Below are 20,071 nucleotides of genomic sequence, written 5' to 3'. Positions count from 1 at the left end.
TTGAAATTGAGAACATGCTCCTCCGCACGCTCCGCGTCTTCAAGGACCGCCTGCATCATCGCCTTCTCATCGGAGTACTCCTCCTCGTCCTACGAACCATCGAAGGACTCAACATACTACTCGTATATTTACTCCAAATCGGAATCCATTGCTACAAAGAAGAAGGGACAACTGTTTTCAGCTTCGGCGATTCATCCAACAGTTGTCGGGCATGGTAGAGGATGGTACCTGGCGGGGCGGTCAGAGGACAGGGTTGAACGGAGACGGAGGAGAAGCGGCGGGGAGCCCTGCTGGATCGCCGGAGGTGACGGGGACGCAGATTTCTGGCTGGAGTCTGGTGTGGTGGCCGGGTGGTGGAGCGGCGGCGACGGCAAGAGAAAAATAAGGAAGAAGAGAAAATGGGGAGGATGGAGTCGCGGGGTCCAGTACGGGTTTTGGGTAGGCCCGGGGTATCATATTCGTATGTTTCGCGTGTCCAGAATCCCGCAAATCTTCCCCACTTTTATCTCCGTTTTGCAGGAGAAATCGCGTCCGAACCGACTCGTGGACCGATACAGGGCGGCATTGGATGGCTTCCGCGGTCATGAAATATTTTGTCATCCAAGTACATGCAGTCTTCATTCCATCATACTCCCTCCATTCCACAATATAGTGCGCCCGCGTTTCCCGAGATCTATGTTTGACCGTAAATTTAACCAACAAGACCGACTGTGGCGGGAGCAAAAATTATGTCACTGAAATCGCTAAAAATTATATCACTGATATTGTGGAATGGAGGGAGTAGTAAAGTTTACTAAGGGCATCTCCAATACGGACCCTCAAACCACCTGCATTCATTCAGACCGCGTTTTGTCATCTAACGCGGGCTTGTCTCTGTCTGCTGGCGATCCAGGCATCTTTTTCCCGTAAACCGGAACCAAACCGTTGGGGGGTCGGAGGGGTCCCGCGCCATTTCCTGCCCAGAGAGGTCAGTGTCGCATTCATGCCGACCGAGAGCAGACATGACCTCTCACTGGAGACGACATTGAAGCGTGCACCGTCCAAGAGCCTCGCACGTTGCACGCGTCTTCGCTCCGCATTGAAATATCATCCGTCCATCTGCCTACGTCCTTTAAACCAGTGGTCTACCGAGAAACTTACTTTGGCGCACCGAGTGCCACACGTCCGTCCGCATGCTGGCCAACATTAAACACCTCGCATTGGCATCCAGCCGCTATTTAAACATGGTCAAGTGTCGGGCAACAGCCGCACCACACTCCACTCTCCATCTCCTCTTTGCAGCACGCGCCATGGCCCGAGCTCTAGAGCCCAATGAGACAGCCTCTCCAGCGAGTAGGAGAAGGAACTCTTCGGCATTGCAGTCGGCTGGGTGGCCCGCCGAGCCAGCCGGGTAGAGGCTTGCTTGCCGGCAAGCTCTCCGGAGCCGGCACCACCGTCGTCGCCATTCCAGACTGGCATCACCATGGGTCGTCTAGCCCGTCCAGGCTGTCCTATGCCGCCACCCACCAAATCCGCCGCAAGCGATGGCGGTGCCGCGTCCGGCAGGCTGAGAAAGAAGCCATGTTCGTGGAGATTGACACGGCGGCGGAGGAATTTTACTGGGGCACCAAAGACAACATCACCAACTCCGCGTCGGTTGCGCCCCGCCGCCACGATAATGAAATTGGCACGTCTGCGGCCGCCAGCGACAACGAGAAAAACTAGACCATGGGAGGCCGCCCTCGCTTGGGTCCTAGGAAGGACACCGCCATTGTCTTGTCGGGTTACACAGCCGGTGACTTACCCGTTTCGTGGGGGCGTAGGCCACGGGATCGTCTCCCCTACCCAAAAACCAACTACTGATCTGGTCTTCCCGGAAGCGAAGGCTATTCTACCCCTCCTGCTGAAGCATTTAGCTCCGGGGCTGACGACGGTCGGGAGAGCTTGTTGGGGGACATGGGGAAGACATGTCGTGGGAAACGGGCTCTGCCATGGCCAGCGAAAAACTAGGTTAGAATAACCTAGCCTAGTTTGTTAGAGTTTAGTTGAAATATGTCTGAAATGTAAATATTTTTGGTTCGGTTTATATGAAAAACATCTGGTTTGCATGAATTTCATCCGGAAATCTGCGTTGAAATGTATGCGAGCAGGATTGAAAGTCCGGCTCCCGCAATAATGTCCGTAGACTGTTCCCCACCGGCCCGTGAACTGATATGGTGTCCGGTTCGGGGGCAGCGTTGGAGATGTCCTAAGTAATATTTAAAAAAAATCAATTAATTGTGTGAACATGAATGTGTGCAAAAATTACATATGTAGTTTTGGCCTCTTCAAAACATAGTAAAGACATTTTTTTTTTAAATGATATTGTGTTCTCCTGAAGCACCACGCGGGTACTCTACTAGGAATAATGTTGGGGAGAACCAGGGTACTTGAGACTTGATACGTATGCGTCATGAGATATTTTGAAGCACAGAAGATAGGAAGACAAGTCTCGTGTACCAATTCTTCTGTGTCAGACGTGTGTGACTCCAAACTGTCCTGGAGAGCATATCTTTCTTTTCTGTTTTCTTTTGAAATTTTCAACGGAGGGAGAGCATATCAGAACACAACGGAGTTAATGAGTGATGCTTTGCACTTGCACTATAAAAAGAAAGACTGTTCATTCCACAAACCATTTTTCTTTCTTCTTTTTTTTGAGGGGGAGAATGAGATTTCATTCATTCAACTATATCAAAACAGTTCACATAGTCTAAGGCAAGGCAAGCAAATCTTGGTAGGACATGTCCCAGCCAGAATGCTAGTCCTGGCCAAAGCTTGAAACAAGGTCAAAGGTCTTCAAACTCCATTTATCTCAGTTCTCAGGGTAAATACACCACAATCTCGACTTCTACCACGTACAAATTGTAAGATTCCAAAGTTAGATTACTGAAGCATTATGTGTGTCGTTATGGACTAAATGCAACCCATACATACACGTCAATGCCTCCTCTTCTCCAGTGCCCGACTGTCTGTACATCTTGGCACCGCGCGGCATAGTGCCCAAACTACATTGCCCTGGTGGTCCTCCATTTCATTCCAAGAAGAAAATTTGCCATGTACTTTGCCATGAGCAAGAAGATCACACCTTAGGTGCCATCCTCTCCACAAAATCATGAGAACCAGTCCTCTTCTGTCCTGTGATGGCAATCAAGTAAATTTGATTTTCATGTTCATGTGTATCTCTAGGAATTTTCAAGTCATAATGCATAATTTCAAACATTTACACTCCCTGCGGGTCCGGGCTCAGGCTTTGAATTTGACATAATGTTATAGTTCTGTGATGCAACTAAACGACTTATATTCATGATTTTCGAGTAAAGTGTTTCACAACTTATTTATGATATTTGGTTTTGAGTTTTATGCCACACATGCATCACCCGAATGAACTAAAACAAATATTTGTTGATTTTTAATTTGTATGTTCAGAAGATGCCTCGACACGTTAAACATGTTTGCCGTAGTTCAGGTGAGCTTAACAAAAGTTAGATTTGATATGTACGGCCAAATTGGCCAACTAGGCACAAACTTTTAATGCTTCCAAAAGAGGCATGTAACCGCGGGAAGAAGGTAATAACTGCACTTTTTCTATGAATTTGTTAATTAGTTACTCAATTATTATTTTTGCTATGACGTGAACTTGCTGATTAGTTACTCAATTTATTTTCCTTTATTAGTTTACAGAGGATTTCAGAATTTTGTATGATGATATATTAGTGAATAATAATTACTTTCTAGGAAAGATACATTATTAAGGGAAAAAATAAGTTTTTGTATTACTAAATCCATCTTCTCATAATTAAGTATCTGTGAAGCTTGTTTTGATTTTCAATCCTCAACATTTTCCGATGTTATCAATATTTTTATACTAAACTTTTATATTTTTTAAAATTATTTTTATCATAATTATATGCCTATGTGTCATAGTTTACCATATAATAATATAATCAAATATTAAATAGAGTGTTCTTCAAAAATATTAAATATAATGATTTTTATATGGTTATATTGCAATTACTGGAATAATAAATTTTAACCTTTTTATTATAACAACAATTATGTTTGAATAATTTTTCATAATTACATAAGTTATATAGTGTACATGCGCGCGTGTGTGTTCATTTATATTTAAAAAACATTAATCATGTTGGATACCTCTAAACTTAGGTCTGATCAATATCTTAATAGTGGTTTTCTTCTGTATTTTTAGGTACATATAATTATAGAGACTTGTATATTATAAATCAAATCATTGGGAATGTTTCTTACAATGTGGGTTCAATAATAATTGTGATAACATGTGCATGGTCCGTATTAGATATCGCCATTTATATTAATCATCGATGAACATGAAAAATGCTTGCGACTGTACTTCTCATAAACAAGGTTTGATGGTTTGATATGCTCATCTAGAACAATATTGGTTTCTTCCGGTGTATACAAGAGCTCCTACTAGTTTATAGGATAAAACATTGTTCACACCATCATGTTGGATATCAATAAAACTTAGGTCTGATTGATATCTTAATAGTGGTTTTCTTGTGTATTTTTAGGTACATATAATTATAGAAACTTCTACATTATAAATCAAATCATGGGGAAATGTTTCTAGCAATGTGGGTTCAATAATAAAGTGATAACATGTGCATGGTCTATATTAGATATCACCATTTATATTAATCACCGATGAACATGAAAATGCTTGCGACTGTACTTCTCATAAACAAGATTTGATGGTTTGATATGCTCATCTGGAAAAAGTTAGTTTCGTCCGGTGGTGTAGACAAGAGCTCCTCCTAGTTTCTAGGATAAAACATTGTTCAGGAAATTATATATAAAATCTAGTTAGTAGGATCTAGTACAACATGTATGGTATTTATCGGCGGGAGATAGGCAATACACGATATTGGTCTGTGCTATAGACTTCTCTGCTAACTAAGATATTTTTTTTCACATATTCATTAATCTTTTGGACATAATGTATAATAGTACTTGGATTACCATTGCAAAATAGTATTTGAGGCTCTCATCTTCTCGATCACGGGGCAGTGGCCCCGTCCACTATATACCAGCATGGTTAAAAGAACCCCTCTAGATACTCATTACTGAACTTTTCTCTTTTACTTAGGTAACATGTGTTTTTTTCTGAGAAAACTTCCTATCTATTCCTCAACTGTCAAGTTAGTACAAAGAACACAAGAAGTAAAAAAAATTACATTCAAATCCATAGACCACCTAGCGACGACTACAATCACTGAAGCGATAACATATGTTGTCGGTACATAAACATTGGTCTTCACTACAAGATTTCACGGCTTAGATTCCTTCAGTGACAAGTGCCAGCCTCTCCACAAAATCATGAGAACCAGTCCTCTTCTGTCCTGGCAAATTCTTAAAAAAAGCAGCAAGAGCCAATCCGGTCCAGAATGCTGGGACCAGCTCCGCGGAAGCAAAGCTCTAGGATTTCCACATTTTGTTTCTCAAAGCTTTGGCTTTAGTATAGTCCACTGTAGCACCAAATCAAACAGGACAAACGTTGTCCCAGGCTACTCTTCAAGCAAAAATTCTCACCTTATTCAGCACAGGGGAGTTCCAGATTAGCTTCCACATCTCTCTTGAGCAACCTGCCGCCGCACTTGTCCCAGGTTTTGCACTTTCATCATTCTTGAGGCTGTAAGCAAATGTGTAGGTAATCATCACGGTAGAAAAGCCATTCTTTCATAATGCCAGGCAGGAAAATCCCCTTTTCAATCATCAAGCGCTTATGTTAAGGATGATACTCACATCATGCGGACGGAAGATTTGTCTGAGTGATTGTTCATTCCAGGAATTACTAACTCTGATGCCAAGCTGGCTTAACCTTGAGTTGTATGTATAATTGTATATATGTCTATCATTCATTCTTCCCGGACTTGGTTTTAGAGCAAAATTTCAAGGAAGGCAATTACCACGCCAGGCCCTGATGCACTTACCATATCCCACTCTCAAGGTGACACCTTTTTTTAGCAGCTCCAGGCCATGTTCAATACCATGCCACACAGACGAAGCTTCATTCGCGAATACGGCATCTAATAAATTACCTCTCGGGTAGTAGATTGCTTTCATGAGTCTTGCAGCTAAACTCTTGAGGGTATTGGATCAGTCGTCATGTTTGGCAAGCCAGCAAAGCCTGATTAAAGAGAGTGGTGGTGTCTCTAAAGGCAGTGCCACATGTTTATTTGGGTTTAGTGATTAAGTCAAAGTATCCCAAGCCCAACAACCCTTTGCTGACCCTCATCCTCTCCCCGCCAAAAAATCCTAATAAGTTTCCTGTAATCATCATGGAACCTTGTAGCCAGCTTAAAAGTCACCAATACATAAGTTCGTAAAGCCTAAGCTACAGATTTTACAAGAATCTCGGTTTCTCCCATAGAAAGATATTTTTCATTCCAGGGAGAAAATCTGCTAGCAAACAGGTATTTAATGGCTGAAAACGGTTTGCTTTAATCCTTTCCTTCCGGAGTTGGCAATCACATGTACTCCCTCTGTAAAAAAAATATAAGAGCGTTTAGATCACTAAATAGTGATCTAAACGCTGTTATATTTCTTTACGGAGGGAGTACTTTTCATCGAAACCACTACGGGTGACTTAGCAAGATCCTTTTGATGTCAACATGTATATCTGTAGGACTAGCCAACAGACTATGAAACAAGCTTGTTTTATTTTTTCCAACCGGGCTAACCCCTTTCCATTAATCGCTCAACCTGTATATTTAGTTCTTACAAGAGCAACAAGCTGGAAAAGAGAGGTAGCAAGTTGGGGGAAACACGCTCTGAGTGATCGGCATCGAAGCACTCCCACGGGGCGAAAACCTGCTACCACCTGCAACCACAACATTAGAGTTCAAAGCAGTAGAGAGAACCAGAGACCAAAGGACCACAGAGTTCAAAGGGGCAGAAAAACTACAGCACAGCTTCAGGCATCAGCAACATGCAAGACTCCTTGATCACCAGCTCCAGGCACCCTGTCGGCTCCAGCCGGAGCATCAAGTATCTTACCAGCAAGCGACGTCACCATCGCCATCGCCATCAACTGATTGACCGCTTCCTCAAGCTTGGTTTTATCACCTCCTTTCAGAAGACCTGCCCAATATAAAAGTAAGGAGCACACCATGAATAAAAAAACTAGCTACTACTTAATCGAGGATAATCAGTGAAGTGAAATACGACACCCCTCACCATCACTGTATATACTACTCCTCTCCATAATAATCCGATTCATGGCCGTCGGATTCCTTGATGGTGAAGTCATTGCTACCAAGGTACATGCAGTCCTCGTCGAATCCATCGGCCACAGTGTTTGTAACATATTCACTTTTAGTTAGTATGCGATCATTGTCATACTCCTCTGGATAGTCGACATTTTCGAATAAATCTTCGCCGCGAACCGTCTTCACAAACTCCACCTGGTGCCCATGGAATCCCTCCCAACTAGCAGGGTGTACAATCCTGATCCCTTCTTGCTCGCAGAAAAGGCAGCGCACTGGTTCTGCCACATGTATGCAGACGACAATTAGTAATCACAGCATGGATTACATGCACTTAATACTTCCAACGACAAAAAGGGCAACATTGGTATTGAACCTACAGAATATATAAACATATCCTTTCTATCTTGACTTCAGAAGTTACATTCTGGTGAATTGATTGTGTGTTAGCTATATTTAAACTGTACAGTCCAAGGACTGTGAGTCTATCATACATATATTATAATATATATATATGGATAGCCGTGTGTGGTATGAGCATCAGAGCAGCTAATGAAGTTCCTTATCTATCTGATGAAAAAAGAATCTTAAACAAAAGAACGGGAGCATATATATATATATACCAGCCCCAGGTAGTGGAAACTCCACAGGGCAGCATAGAAGCTGGCTATCCTGGTCGTCGTTCTTGTTGCTAAGCTCAGCAAAGAAGAGTACTGGAACTGAACCTACAGAGCCAACATTCCGGGTCACCAGAAAGTTGGCATGTGTGTGATGGTAGTAGTCATCTTCAACAGGATCTTTTTTCTTTTGCATCATGATGGAGTGCATACTCTCGTCAGGACCAGACACATATGTATTCACACCGCATACCACATGAAGCTGATGACAGGCTTGTTCCTATAAGATGGCAAAAAAAAAACGAGCAAATCAGCAAATGTGGCATAGAATTAAGAGAAAACTAATTGCTCATCTTTTAAAACAACTTCTCTCTCATAGAGCACTACTTATTTGCGAACTACTCTACATCTCCCACCAACAATGCTTCTACAGCCACCCAACCCCTTGGTCCAAGTGTTAACTCAAATCATGCACTCAAACAAAAATCTTCTTGGCCTTGTCCAAACTCTGTTTACATGGTGCCATGGTGGCCACGGCTCAGCGGGATAATCAAAAGTAATACCTAAATGGACATTATGGGCTTATCACAAGAAATGCAGCACATTCAGTCAAGCTAATAACCGTCAATGGAGGTCGGTAGCAGCAAGTTCCACCACATGTTTTGATCAAGCAGGCCTTCTAACTGATGGAATTTCTATTAAAAAGTGCTTAGGTGTCCGCAGGGTAATTAATTAATCAAAGGAGGTCGGTAGCAAGTTCCACCAGCTGTTTTGATCAAGTAGGATTTTGGTTGATGGAATTTGGACACAAACAAATAAAGAGGTATCTGAGGGATAAACTAACTCACTGAATTCTGCACCTCATATCTGCTTAGTGCAGCCTTGACCTTTCTGGAGATTCTTCTATGAGCCCTTCGCTGTATGTGTCCCTCGTCCATGGTAAGATGGAACCGTCGTTCATAAATGGCAACTGGTCGCTTCTGCTGGGCTAACATGCCAGTGGAACGAAAAGCAGATGACAATAGCATGGCAAGCTGGTGGACACACTGAGAAGAGAGCTGTTGTTGGCCCCCATTATCTGACAGCAGTGACAGGACAGCAGGCGTCTTGCAAGAGCTGAGGAATGCTGCTTGGGCATCAGGTCTGGGGTGCCATGCCGCAGTTGCAGCAGCCCTGAAGGCTTCTTGTTCTTCCTGGACACTGCTGCACTGCTTTGTCGCGGCCAAGTTGAGATCCGTGTCGAGCAGGAACCTTATGGCCTGATCGGCGTTGAGATCTTTGTCATGGGTGCAGAGGAAAGAGACAAGTCCGTAGAAGGATTGTGCTTCAATCCGCATCAGGTTCAAGGTGCCGAGAATGTCGAGCTCGTCCAGTTGACTCAGTGGTGGGAATGTGGCTTCGTACCAGATGGTGTTGACGATGATGTTGGTGACAGGATCAAAAGGGCCGTAGCAATGGCCAGCCTTGAGCATGCTACGGTGGTAACGAGACCGCAGCTCGCCGCCCGGCATCCTGGCGAGTGCCTGCAGGTAGAAACCATGGATCGTATGTAGGAGCACTCGCCTCAGTGACCAGGAATACTGATGGGTCACCTTGGCAGCGTGCTTACTGCGACGGGCAGCAAGCTCCCATGGCCTGATGAGGCTGCTGCCAATGGCATCAGGAGCAGGACAAGGGACAACTGGCATCTGCTTGGCCAGAGTGTGGAGGATGTCGCCGGGGGAATTGGGCCGCACCGCCGAGAGCAAGGAGACGGCCTTCTCGAGGGTATCAAGGGAGGAGCACAAGGACAGCCAAACGCCTGCGAGCTCGGAGGGACACGGATGCTTGGCGGCCACCATTGCGCACTTTAGAGCGAGCTTGAGGGCGCCGTTGGTGGCCGCGGAGCCTGGGCGGAAGCACTTGGTGCGGCGGTCCTCGACGACGATGCGCGCCGCAACGAGGGGGTCGGCTTGGGCGAGGACAAGGTACCTGACGGCCTCCCAGTCGATGAGGTGAGGGAAGAAGCATGTGAGGAAGGCGACGAGGCCATCGAGGGAGCGCTGCTTCATGTCCTTGTCGACGCCGACGAGCGCCGAGGCCCCGTCGACGGGATCTGCGGCGGCGGCAAGCATGGCGCTGACGACTATGTTGGAGACCAGGTCGAGCAGGCCGACGGAGGTCGCCGCATCGAGGAACCGTAGCAGATCGGGGTGCGAGGCGAGCAGCTTGACGGCTTCGTCACGGTGGAGCTCGATCTTGCGGAGGAGGAGTGATGTGTCCTGCTCCCTCTCCTCCCGCGGCAGGGCGCCATCATCAGACAGCGACGTACCGTAGACGCGGAGATGGCCAGTGCTGGCGTTGGCTCTCAGGTTGGCCATGGCCGGAGAGCTCGCCGGAGACCCAGCGACAGAGGTTTGGGGGATTGGGGACGGAATTCTTGGGCCGGCCCATTAGATGACTTCTTTTTTTTTCTTTTTTTTGACCATCTTTTTTTGTTCTTTCCATGTCGTTTTCCTTACTTGTTTCCTTTTTCCTTTTTCTCAAAAAAAAAAAACTTGTTTCCTTTTTCTTGTTTTTATATTTTATTTTCTATTCCTTTCATTTTCCCTTTTTTATATGTCCATTTCCCTTTTGTTCTATAGGATTGCATTTTATTTGCTTAGGTTTTTTAATCTCTGTTTTCTCTCTTCTTTTGTCCTTTTCTTTCACAAGGAGATGTGTCAAAGTATTGCCTTTAAAAGGCCCAAATCTTGGATACATCTTCAATACTTGTTGTGGTAAATGTGATGGGCTATATGAGTGCATGCCTTTTGAGTTAGATAGGCTTGCGATAGAATATTAAACACGTCATGTTGGTGCTGGCCATTTAACATTTCAAAATAAACGCGACACCTAAAATATGAATGTATCAACTCCTTCATCATGTGTTAAACCAATAAATCCTTAGGAGACGGTTGGTCTTGGCCTTGCCATTGGCGCTGGCAATGGCCTCACCAAAGACCTAGGAGCAAATGGATCGATCGATTTGCCGGGGGGTATTTTTCTTCTTTATTGACAAAGGAAGTCCTCAGAAGAGGAGTCAGGGAGGGGAGTGGGGTTCGTTAGGGTTGTGTAATCCGGGCCTACACCCAACTCACTATAACCTGTTTTCTGTATTGTGGATTTGAGGGAGCAACTCATCAGATTTCACATGTCTTGCCTTAAACAATTTGAGTCATCCACGAATGTGTTTAACTTAAATTTAACCAATTCACCCACTGAATTATGTGTGGTTTTCTCTACTCTATTGAACTCTACTGATGTGGTTGCCGGTGGTAGCAAGGTTTCGCTCCATAGCTTCAATGGAGATCACTGACAGTGGGTTTTCTGCTATTGCCCCAACTCGTCACCTCTGTTTTTCATTCCCAGATTGCTGCTCTTGTCAGAACTAAACATCTCGGCTCATCGATTAATGAAAAGGGGTTAGCCCGGTTGAAAAAAGAAACATTTTGTTTCTTTGGATCAGCAAGTATGTTGGTATCAAATATTTTATGGAATGAACACCATCTTCGTGTTTACTCTGCAAGTCCACAACATCATTAACTCTATTTTGTGCTACTACTTGCCATGATACACTGTAGGTGCTTTATCCGAGACAGAATGTGTGCAATGCATAATTACTCAACAAATGAAGTGTCCCCAAATTAGAATACTTCACTCACATATTTTAAACAGAAACATAGTAGTACTGGTAGTACACAGGGTTCGGGTACTATGTCCCTGCAAAAAAAAGGTTCGGGTCCTATGCAATGCATAATAACTTGACAGATAAAATGTCCCCAAATTAGAATATTTCCCTCGCATAATTTAGATAGAAAGCACATTCGTACAAATAGTTCAGTACTTCAGTTACGATGCAATGCATAATTACTCGACAAATAAAATGTCCTCAATTTAGAATATTTCACTCACATAATTTGAAAAGAAACATAGTACATATAGAGTTCATGTACTATGCAATGATGATTCATGATTACAATATAATCAAAAATGTAATCGAGTTAAAAGATAAGCTTAAAAGTTGCTCATCTCTAGCATGTTTCCAATAAAAAGGAGAGACAGAGTAAGAGGCAAGAATATTTTTGAGGTGTGCCAAAAAATGTAAAGTAGAAAACCATGTAGCCAGTATACGAGTATGTATGTACATGTAACAGGAAATACATACAATATTCTACACGACAAACTATGAGTATGGCGGACGCCAAAACTTGCTAGATAGTTGGCTCCGCCACTTAAGAGAGGAGGATGACTTAGATATAAATTATATTGCTGGATAGTTGGCTCCGCCACTAAAGAGAGGAGGATGACTTAGATATAAATTATATAATCTGGACCTAAATTTTGAGTTGTTTTCGTCCTTATGTCTAATACTACTACACAGGGTTTGCTCATTGCCTTGCAAACTTTTGGTCATTCGAAAGTTAGCAGCGCATGTTGGCTACGGCAGTGAACCCCATGTATCTAGCAGCTTGTAACAGAGGATTGTAACCCTTGCAACTATTGAATAAAATTACTTGTTGCATTCGCAAGAAATGCTGCTAAATAAGCGAAAAGAACTTCCCAACTCTTTGTTGATACTATATAAGTAAGAAAACACTGAAACTATACTTATGTCATGGACGTTGGCAGCTTTTCTCCGACATAGAAGTTTGGCCGAAGAGGTTATAGAAAAGAAAGACATGTTGCTATTTTCCAAATAATATAAAAAACACGGTGGTGCAAGAGTAAGTGAAGCTCACAAGTGGTGTAGATGGGTGACTCGGAAGAGAGAGGTGGTGTGCTACTATTTTTTCTAAATAATACTTTTGGCTCTGAACACACACAAGTGAGCACTGCGACGGACTCTCGTGGAAGTGAGAAAAAAAAGACACATCACTCCATCCTTCTAACATCACACTGTCAGATCACTGTGATGAAGAGAAGGTAGGAAAAATCAATTATGTTACTCATCCATACTTCTATCATCACACCATTGGACCACCGCCATGGGGAGAAGTGTGAGAAAAAAAGACACACCAATCCGTACTTATGTCCATGGACGTTGGAAGCTTTTCTCAACATAGAAGTTTAGTCGAAGATATTGCGGGAGTGAAACACATGCCTGCTATTTTCCCAAACAATAGAAAAAAATGATGCGATGGTGCAAGGGCGCAATAGCTCTAGGTGGTGTGGAGAGCATCAACCCAAGCTGATAGCTCTCGCGAGAGTTTTGGGGCGCGCACACACACGAGCAAGGCGACATGCCTTCAAAGAAGCAAGAGAAATAGACGCATTACTCTATACTTTTAACGCCACACCGTCGGATCTCCGCGATGGAGAGAAGGTAGTAAAAAGAATCCATGTTCATCGTCCTTACTTCTGGCATCACACGTCGAACCACCGTGATGGGAGAAGTGTGAGAAAGAAAAGATACATTACTTCATACTTATGTCCATGGACATTGGCAACTTTCTCCAAAATAGAAGTTTAGTCGAAGAGGTTGCAGAAGATTACTCCCGTTCACGTGGGCCACTAAACGGAATGAAGGCGAGTTAATCGCTGAAAAACTTTTGAACACGAAAAGGCAATAGGTCTTCCCGCAAAAAAAGAAAAAGAAAAGGCAATAGGTCGTCCCCGCTTTCCGACTAGGAAGGCGTAAACAAACGTTGACCACTTTCGCTTCACTCCCGGCGCCACGCATCAGATAGCGGGCGCGCTTGGAGCGAACGAACCAGCGCCTCTCCCTTCGACGCGACATGGCGCTCCAGCCGCTGCTCCGGCTCCTCCTCCGCCCAGCCCCAACCCCACCTCCGCCTACGCGCCGGACTCCACACCTCCCAGCCCCTTTCTCCACCCGCCGCGGCACCGCCGCCGCGCTCCTCCTGCTCGCCGTCGCCGCGCCCCCTCCGCGGCCCGCCCGCGCCGAGCCCGACGGCGAGGACGACGTCGACGAGCCCCACGTCGTCCGCCTCTTCGAGGTACGTACCATCACTATCCCCAACTCCTTGTCTCCGCTTCACTGGAGCATTTCGCGAAACCCTACCATCTCTCTGTCTGTCACCGTATGTAGGAGGCGACGCCGTCGGTGGTGTTCATCAAGGACCTCCTAGTCGCCCCGCCGCCGCGGACGCGGGGACGTGACGGCGGGGGAGCGCAGCCGGTGGATGACGAGGAGGGGGGCGCCACGGTGGAGGGGACCGGCTCTGGCTTCGTGTGGGACTCCCTGGGCCACATTGTGAGCGCCTTAATTTTTCCTTCCCTTTGGGTTCAGTTTTATCGAGCTTCAGATAAAATGGGAGCAGGCGGTGTGGGACGTTGTGCGTGCGATTTGGTTACTGTTTGATGCGAATTAGTGATAGAATTAGAGCTCGGTTGACATCTCAATGATATCTGGTACCACACAAGTACGAAAATTGGCAATTCCAGTGGCATTTCCCCCCTTGTGCAGTTTTTGCTTTTGTCTACAGTTGTAGTTTTCCTACTCTGGGTTTTTATTTGCTTGTGCGGATGCATGCTTGCATCGTTTGGTGCAAACCTGCAGAGTTGATCACTCGCTCACTGTGAGTGTGGAACCTTTGATCTCCCTGGACTAAGTTTGTCATGCCACTATTACTTTACTTTTATGTCTGCAACCAGATACATTTCACTATTTTAAATCGATTCTTAAAACTCTGATAGAACCATACTTGTAATCATGTTATACCGCAAGACTTTTCAGTAACTCTTTGTCTTGGAACTTCTATGTAATGTTTGTCTTTCGCTAGAACACACTGCGGGAATACTATTCATCTTGAATCATCTAATCTGTTGTTGAAATTTCTGATTGATTGATTATGTTGGTGCATCAGGTGACAAATTACCATGTGGTTGCAAAATTAGCTGGGGATGGATCTGAGTCTCATCGATGCAAGGTTTCTCCCTTCCGTTCTTACAATCTACTCATTAAAGATAGTACTTCAGCCTGTTATGACTTTTTTAGAGAGAGAAGAGAGACTGTTATTTATGCATGTTTGAGCCATTATTTAATGTTTTTTTAGGTGTTCTTGGAGGATTCAACTGGCACCAGTTACTCAAAGGAAGGGAGGCTAATAGGATATGATCCAACATATGATCTTGCTGTTCTGAAGGTTTGCAATTGCACTTCTTTTGGCTGGATTGCACTTCTTTTGGCTGGAGTAGTGCAGTTGTAGTGATATGAATTTGGTTCCATGTTGCACTCTTTGAAGTCAGATTGGTTCTGCAGGTTGATGTTGATGGTGATAGGTTGAGGCCTGCTCTGCTTGGCACGTCACAGGGTTTACGAGTTGGGCAGAGCTGCTTTGCCATTGGGAACCCTTTAGGATATGAACACACCTTAACTACTGGGGTAATGCCACCTTAAAATTATCCATTTTTCTTGTTAGATACCAACTACTTAAATTGCCAGAGGTTCATCATTCCAAGATGGATGCACCTAGGAAATTTTGAATAATTTTAAACCTCCCTTGATATGTCAAAGTATTCTGATTATCTGATTGTGATCTGAAGTATCCTATAGGTGGTTAGTGGACTGGGGAGGGAGATACCATCTCCCAATGGGAGGGTGATTCGTGGGGCCATACAGACAGATGCTGCTATAAATGCCGGTAATGTCTTGCTTCACTGCATATCATGCATTGCCAGTAAATTACACGGGAACACATTTATATTGTATGGAACTCTGGATAATAACTTGTTGGTGAAGGATTGTTCTTTAGAGTTTAGACAGTAACCTTTTGGGACAGCATGGGTGAATCTATTTGGCCCAAACGCGTAATCCGTCTTGGTGCATGAAATCCAGGGATTAAGAGCCTGTTTGGTTGGGAGCCCCAGCCTGCCAAACCAAATAATTGGCGTTGACCAAGTGCTTCAGCGGTGTTTGGATCGAACCCTCTTTTGGCGTGCCCACGCTGCCCTCGGCTCTCCAGTTCAATTTCTTGCCAGCGAGAGAGCAACCCGCCGGCGGCAAAAAGCTACGCCAATTTTTTGGCTCGCCCGTGCGTTGGCAGGGCCAGCCTGGGCAAAAACCAAACAGGCCCTAAAACCCAAAATGCACCCTAACTAAATCTCTCCTTATAACTTTCTCAATGAGATTTTAGAGAAGAGAAGTCAGGAGGTTTTTTCTTGATACCCTTGGCTAGTCAGTGGACTGATGGTCCCATTGTCCTGATCTTAACTGTACTGAAATTCTTGACATATTTTCTGTATATAAGTTGACAATAGTCTAGTTAAGGTTGAGATTCAGCTGTGAGGTACTGCTAGTCTGCTAAGGTCTACCTATACTAGATATGGTGTCTGCTAAAAGGATTTGTGATGTGTTCCGACTGCAGGGAGATTGGGACCTTCTGGGGCTGTCAAGTTGGCATTAACAGGTGGATTGTAATTTGCGTCCCTCCATACCTAGAAATACATCACAGGCATACTGCACCAACCTCCTTTTGCTTTTACAAGATCACATACAAAGCCATATAAGCACGTTTAGTTGAAGGGAGAGATCAAACTTTCAGTGTGCATATCTCGTGGTTCAGTGTGATAAACTGCCGTTTAGGAGGAACCAGCCCCTTAATCTCGAAAGAGTTGGGGGTGTAACTATGTGTTTCTTCTTCTACTGTTCCTCTTATGACTTATGTTCCATTTTTTCCTTTTTTTAGTCTCGTTCCTCATTGTGCACAATTCATTGACCACATAAGCTGACCTCTAACATGCATTGAATAATATATAACGTTATTTACAAAATTTGCTAATATCGACAGGTAACTCAGGAGGCCCACTAATTGACTCTTATGGCCATGTAATTGGAGTTAATACAGCTACGTTCACACGTAAAGGTATTGCCTCAATATCAAAAGATGGATTGCTGAAGATATTTTGTTTTCCCTCCTGTTGTCTGTCTTGAGCTTGACTATTGAGGCGCCTTGGCTTTCCTTTTGTCACATGGCATGGTTTAGAGTAGGTTTTATTTTTGAACAATGAATCAAGTAGGTAATAATATTTGCAATAAGTATGTGCTAATCCTTGACTATCTTCTGTTAACATGTTGTAGCACTAACCGAAGCAATGCAACTTCATGCCTTGTGAATTTTTCTATTAAGCTCTGTTTTTTCTATGTGATATTCAGTTCAAAAAAAGAAAAAAGAAAAATGAAAGGAATGGTTAACACTTAACAAAATGTCAAGATCAATATTTATTCTCCTTTTCATGACATTCCCTAGGCGGTAGGCAAAGTGTCTTACACCGTGGTTAAGTTATTTCATTTTCTGCTTTGGTCCTCCGGGAAGCTAAGTTTTTTCTTCTTCTACAAAACTCAAGCACATTCGCTGTCAAGATTACACTATTTTCATTCCATAGATGGTGCGATGGATCACTTTCACTCCTTTAATGATAGGTGCACAGCAACTTGGGCAAACCTGTTGGTTGTACCGGCTAGAAACTACTCCCTCCGTAAACTAATATAAGAGCGTTTACATAACTACTTTAGTGATCTAAATGCTCTTATATTAGTTTACGGAGGGAGTAGTAGTCATAGATCGCCAGCTCGATATGTACTAGATTGACATGATGCTACCCCTGGTTCTGGCACACATAACTCTTGGGGCAGGTCTCACAACTTAAATGTAGAGCTACGTGTAGTACAGCCACCAATGGACCATCTCTCAGTGCGCAGGATTCAGTGCAGCAGATATACTGAAGTGAAAGCTTGTCTGCACACTGACGGATCCTCGTGTCTCTGTGTTCGCAGGATCTGGAATTTCATCTGGGGTGAACTTTGCCATCCCTATCGACACTGTTGTACGGTCGGTACCGAATCTCATAGTGTATGGAACTGATGTGAGCAACAGGTTTTATTAAACATTTAATTAGCTCCGATGTATATTCTCTGTTCAATCAATGCAAGTTGTCTCTTTGCTACATTCTTTACTGCCATCTGCTCAATGATGCTTCTTCAAGAGGTTCTGGTAATATAAAAGATAATATATCATCTCATCAATAGTAACAAGCTCTACAATAGTAGAGCCTTAGTAAGACAAATAATACTGTAGCAAAATATTGATGTGAGAGAGTTGGGCCAACAAAATGAGTCTCATAGCAACGATGGACTTTCCAGCAAGCATTTGTTTGCTACAAACCTGGGCAATTGACTGGGTCAAGCTGTGTTTCAGGCCAGGCCTTGTAAAGCCCCGATCTGAAAATGCTAGGCCCAGGCCCAGTCCAGGAAAATGGTTGTTTTTCGTGTTTAAAAAATAATAAATAAATCATTTTCAGAATAAATTAATGAAGGATTATACCCTTTAAAAAAATGTATATAAAAAAGGCTCTGTTAGGGCCTTTTGGGGCTTTTGGGCGAAAAAAGAGAAGTCCCAGCTTGGCCTGGATGCCAGGCTTTTGGTCTCTCCAGCAAGCATTTGTTTGCTACGAACCTGGGTATTGACTGGGCTAAGCTTTGTTTCGGGAAGGGCCGGGCCGTGTAAAGCCCGGCCTGAAAACGCCAAGCCTGGGCCCAGACCAGGAAAATGGCTACTTTTCATAATTTTATAATTAATAAATAAATCATTTTCGGAATAATCAATGAAGGATTATGCCCATTTAAAAAAATAAAAAAAGCTCTGTTAAGGTTTTTTGGGTTTTGGGCTAAAAGAGGAGCCTAAGTTCGGTCCGACAGGCCAGAACTCAGGCCAATGCTCAGGTTTAGTTTGTTACTGGCATCTTGTTACAAGAGCCCAAGTTGTTTAATTCATGAGTTTCCTCTGTTTCTCTCCATGAAAAATAACTTAGTGATGACTGGAGTGTAAAAAGGTTAGAAGGTGATCGTTGCCAATAAGAACCGCAGAGAAAAGAAATGAAGCTGGAGTTGCATACAGTACACAGGTCACATCGAAAGTACAGCGCTCATGACTACATGAGGAAGCTAGCCAGTCAACACCTGTGAAGAAGCAACTTAAGGTAAAGGAAATCTGATTTATTGGCTGATGGTCCTTCCTGTTCCCATCAGGAAGACCAAGAATCAGTTTCATCTCAAAAAGTAGGGGCTGCCTGACTCCAGGCTTGGTATTCCTTTTGTCAAATAATGTTGGCCTTCTTTGTTTCGTAGAATTTTAAGTCTGGCATCTCTGGCTCGTAGGATTTTTTTACCGAAAAAGGCTTTCGCCCCGCTTTATATATAAAGCACCGACTAACAAGCATCCAGTACAAACACACGTCACCGCAACACACGCACACACCCAAGGCAAGATACATAGGCGCTGAGCACAACAACACCACTCCTAGCACTACCACAACGAAGAGATGAAGTTACATATGACGAACCATGGGCTTCAAGGCGGCGCCTTCAGGAAGGGTACGACACTGGAGCGCCGCCACCGCCCGATCCAAGGATCAGAGTTTCCCCTGAAGCCGCATGACAGGCAATGAGAGTCGCGACGACGCCTTCAAGAAGGGAACGATCTTCGCCGCCGCCGGTCCGTCCGAAGAAAGAACAGATTTTCACCTCGGCCAACACTCACCGCCACCGAACGCCACATCCCGGCAACCACGCCGCCCACACGGCCATGGTGATCGAGCAGCGCCACAGCACGGGCTCTGCCCAAAAGCACCGTGCTACCACCACCAGGGCCGCCGCCCCGGCATCCAAGACCTTGACACCACCTCACACGAGACCCGCCTCCACCCCAACGAAAGAGACGAGCGGAAAGGTCCCACCTTTCGCACCCCTGGGCGACCCCCAGTGTCGAGACCCGATAGGCCGGCCAGAACTGGCATCCACCGACCCGTCCTGCTGCCCCGAGCGCGGGACGAGCTCGGTCCTGCAGCACCGAGAGGGGGGCGAGGTCAGTCCTGCTGCATCGTGCACGAGACGAGCTCGATCCCGCTGCACCGTGCGCGAGACGAGTCCGGTCTTGCAGCACCGGGCGCGAGACGAGCGGTGGACCGCAGCTGGGTGAGGACCAGCCCTTTGATGGGAGTAGCGCCCGGATGACGAGGAGATGGGGCGAAGGTCGAGACGGTCCGAACGCAGACGAGCCGACGCCGGAGAAGCCGGCCGCTGCCGCGGGCAGATCTGCTACCACCGCCACTGCGCCGCCACCCCGCCCAGCCTAGATGGCCCTGGTCGAGGCAGCCGCCCGCAGCCCTAGCCGAACGCGGCCCGCGCCGCCAAGAGGTCAGATCTGGCCGAGC

At 44.9% G+C, this 20,071-nt stretch overlaps 2 protein-coding genes across 4 annotated transcripts; one reads left to right on the top strand and one right to left on the bottom strand.

Annotated features, from left to right (window-relative positions):
* Window positions 1-6,709: 6,709 nt before the first annotated feature.
* On the bottom strand, window positions 6,710-13,459 carry LOC109769451 (uncharacterized). Of its 2 annotated transcripts, XR_005755528.3 has the most exons (5): window positions 8,728-13,459; window positions 7,886-8,159; window positions 7,234-7,543; window positions 6,962-7,137; window positions 6,710-6,877 (listed from the first exon to the last, which is right to left on the bottom strand). XR_005755528.3 is itself a non-coding variant. In XM_040388328.3 (4 exons), exons 1-3 carry the CDS (start codon window positions 10,237-10,239, stop codon window positions 7,248-7,250), a joined length of 2,082 nt encoding a protein of 693 aa, XP_040244262.1. In that variant the 5' UTR covers window positions 10,240-13,459; the 3' UTR covers window positions 6,710-7,137; window positions 7,234-7,247. The 2 variants fall into 2 exon arrangements, 1 of the variants encoding a protein (XP_040244262.1); XM_040388328.3 differs by having other exon boundaries at window positions 6,710-7,137.
* A 75-nt stretch (window positions 13,460-13,534) lies between these two features.
* LOC109769442 (protease Do-like 5, chloroplastic) lies at window positions 13,535-17,808 on the top strand. 2 transcript variants are annotated; one of them, XM_020328188.4, is made up of 8 exons: window positions 13,535-13,857; window positions 13,950-14,114; window positions 14,728-14,790; window positions 14,917-15,006; window positions 15,123-15,245; window positions 15,417-15,504; window positions 16,651-16,725; window positions 17,637-17,808. In XM_020328188.4, exons 1-8 carry the CDS (start codon window positions 13,636-13,638, stop codon window positions 17,744-17,746), a joined length of 936 nt encoding a protein of 311 aa, XP_020183777.1. In that variant the 5' UTR covers window positions 13,535-13,635; the 3' UTR covers window positions 17,747-17,808. The 2 variants fall into 2 exon arrangements, 1 of the variants encoding a protein (XP_020183777.1); XR_012184012.1 differs by having other exon boundaries at window positions 13,573-13,857; window positions 15,417-16,269.
* The last annotated feature ends 2,263 nt before the right edge of the window (window positions 17,809-20,071 follow it).

The sequence above is a fragment of the Aegilops tauschii genome, chromosome 5 (genome assembly GCF_002575655.3).
Source record: "Aegilops tauschii subsp. strangulata cultivar AL8/78 chromosome 5, Aet v6.0, whole genome shotgun sequence".
NCBI lineage: Eukaryota > Viridiplantae > Streptophyta > Magnoliopsida > Poales > Poaceae > Aegilops > Aegilops tauschii.
This window is presented reverse-complemented; position numbering and strand designations above follow the sequence as displayed.

What these genes read in the sequence shown, in the direction of transcription:
- LOC109769442 (XM_020328188.4), top strand. Translation starts at nt 13,636, where the DNA reads ATGGCGCTCCAGCCGCTGCTCCGGCTCCTCCTCCGCCCAGCCCCAACC. An exon ending in AACACACCTTAACTACTGGG is followed by an intron (nt 15,246 to 15,416) that starts GTAATGCCACCT and finishes AGTATCCTATAG; the next exon opens with GTGGTTAGTGGACTGGGGAG. An exon ending in AGCTACGTTCACACGTAAAG is followed by an intron (nt 16,726 to 17,636) that starts GTATTGCCTCAA and finishes CTGTGTTCGCAG; the next exon opens with GATCTGGAATTTCATCTGGG.
- LOC109769451 (XM_040388328.3), bottom strand. Translation starts at nt 10,239, where the DNA reads ATGGCCAACCTGAGAGCCAACGCCAGCACTGGCCATCTCCGCGTCTAC. An exon ending in GATATGAGGTGCAGAATTCA is followed by an intron (nt 8,160 to 8,727) that starts GTGAGTTAGTTT and finishes GCCATCTTATAG; the next exon opens with GAACAAGCCTGTCATCAGCT. An exon ending in GTTTCCACTACCTGGGGCTG is followed by an intron (nt 7,544 to 7,885) that starts GTATATATATAT and finishes TACATGTGGCAG; the next exon opens with AACCAGTGCGCTGCCTTTTC.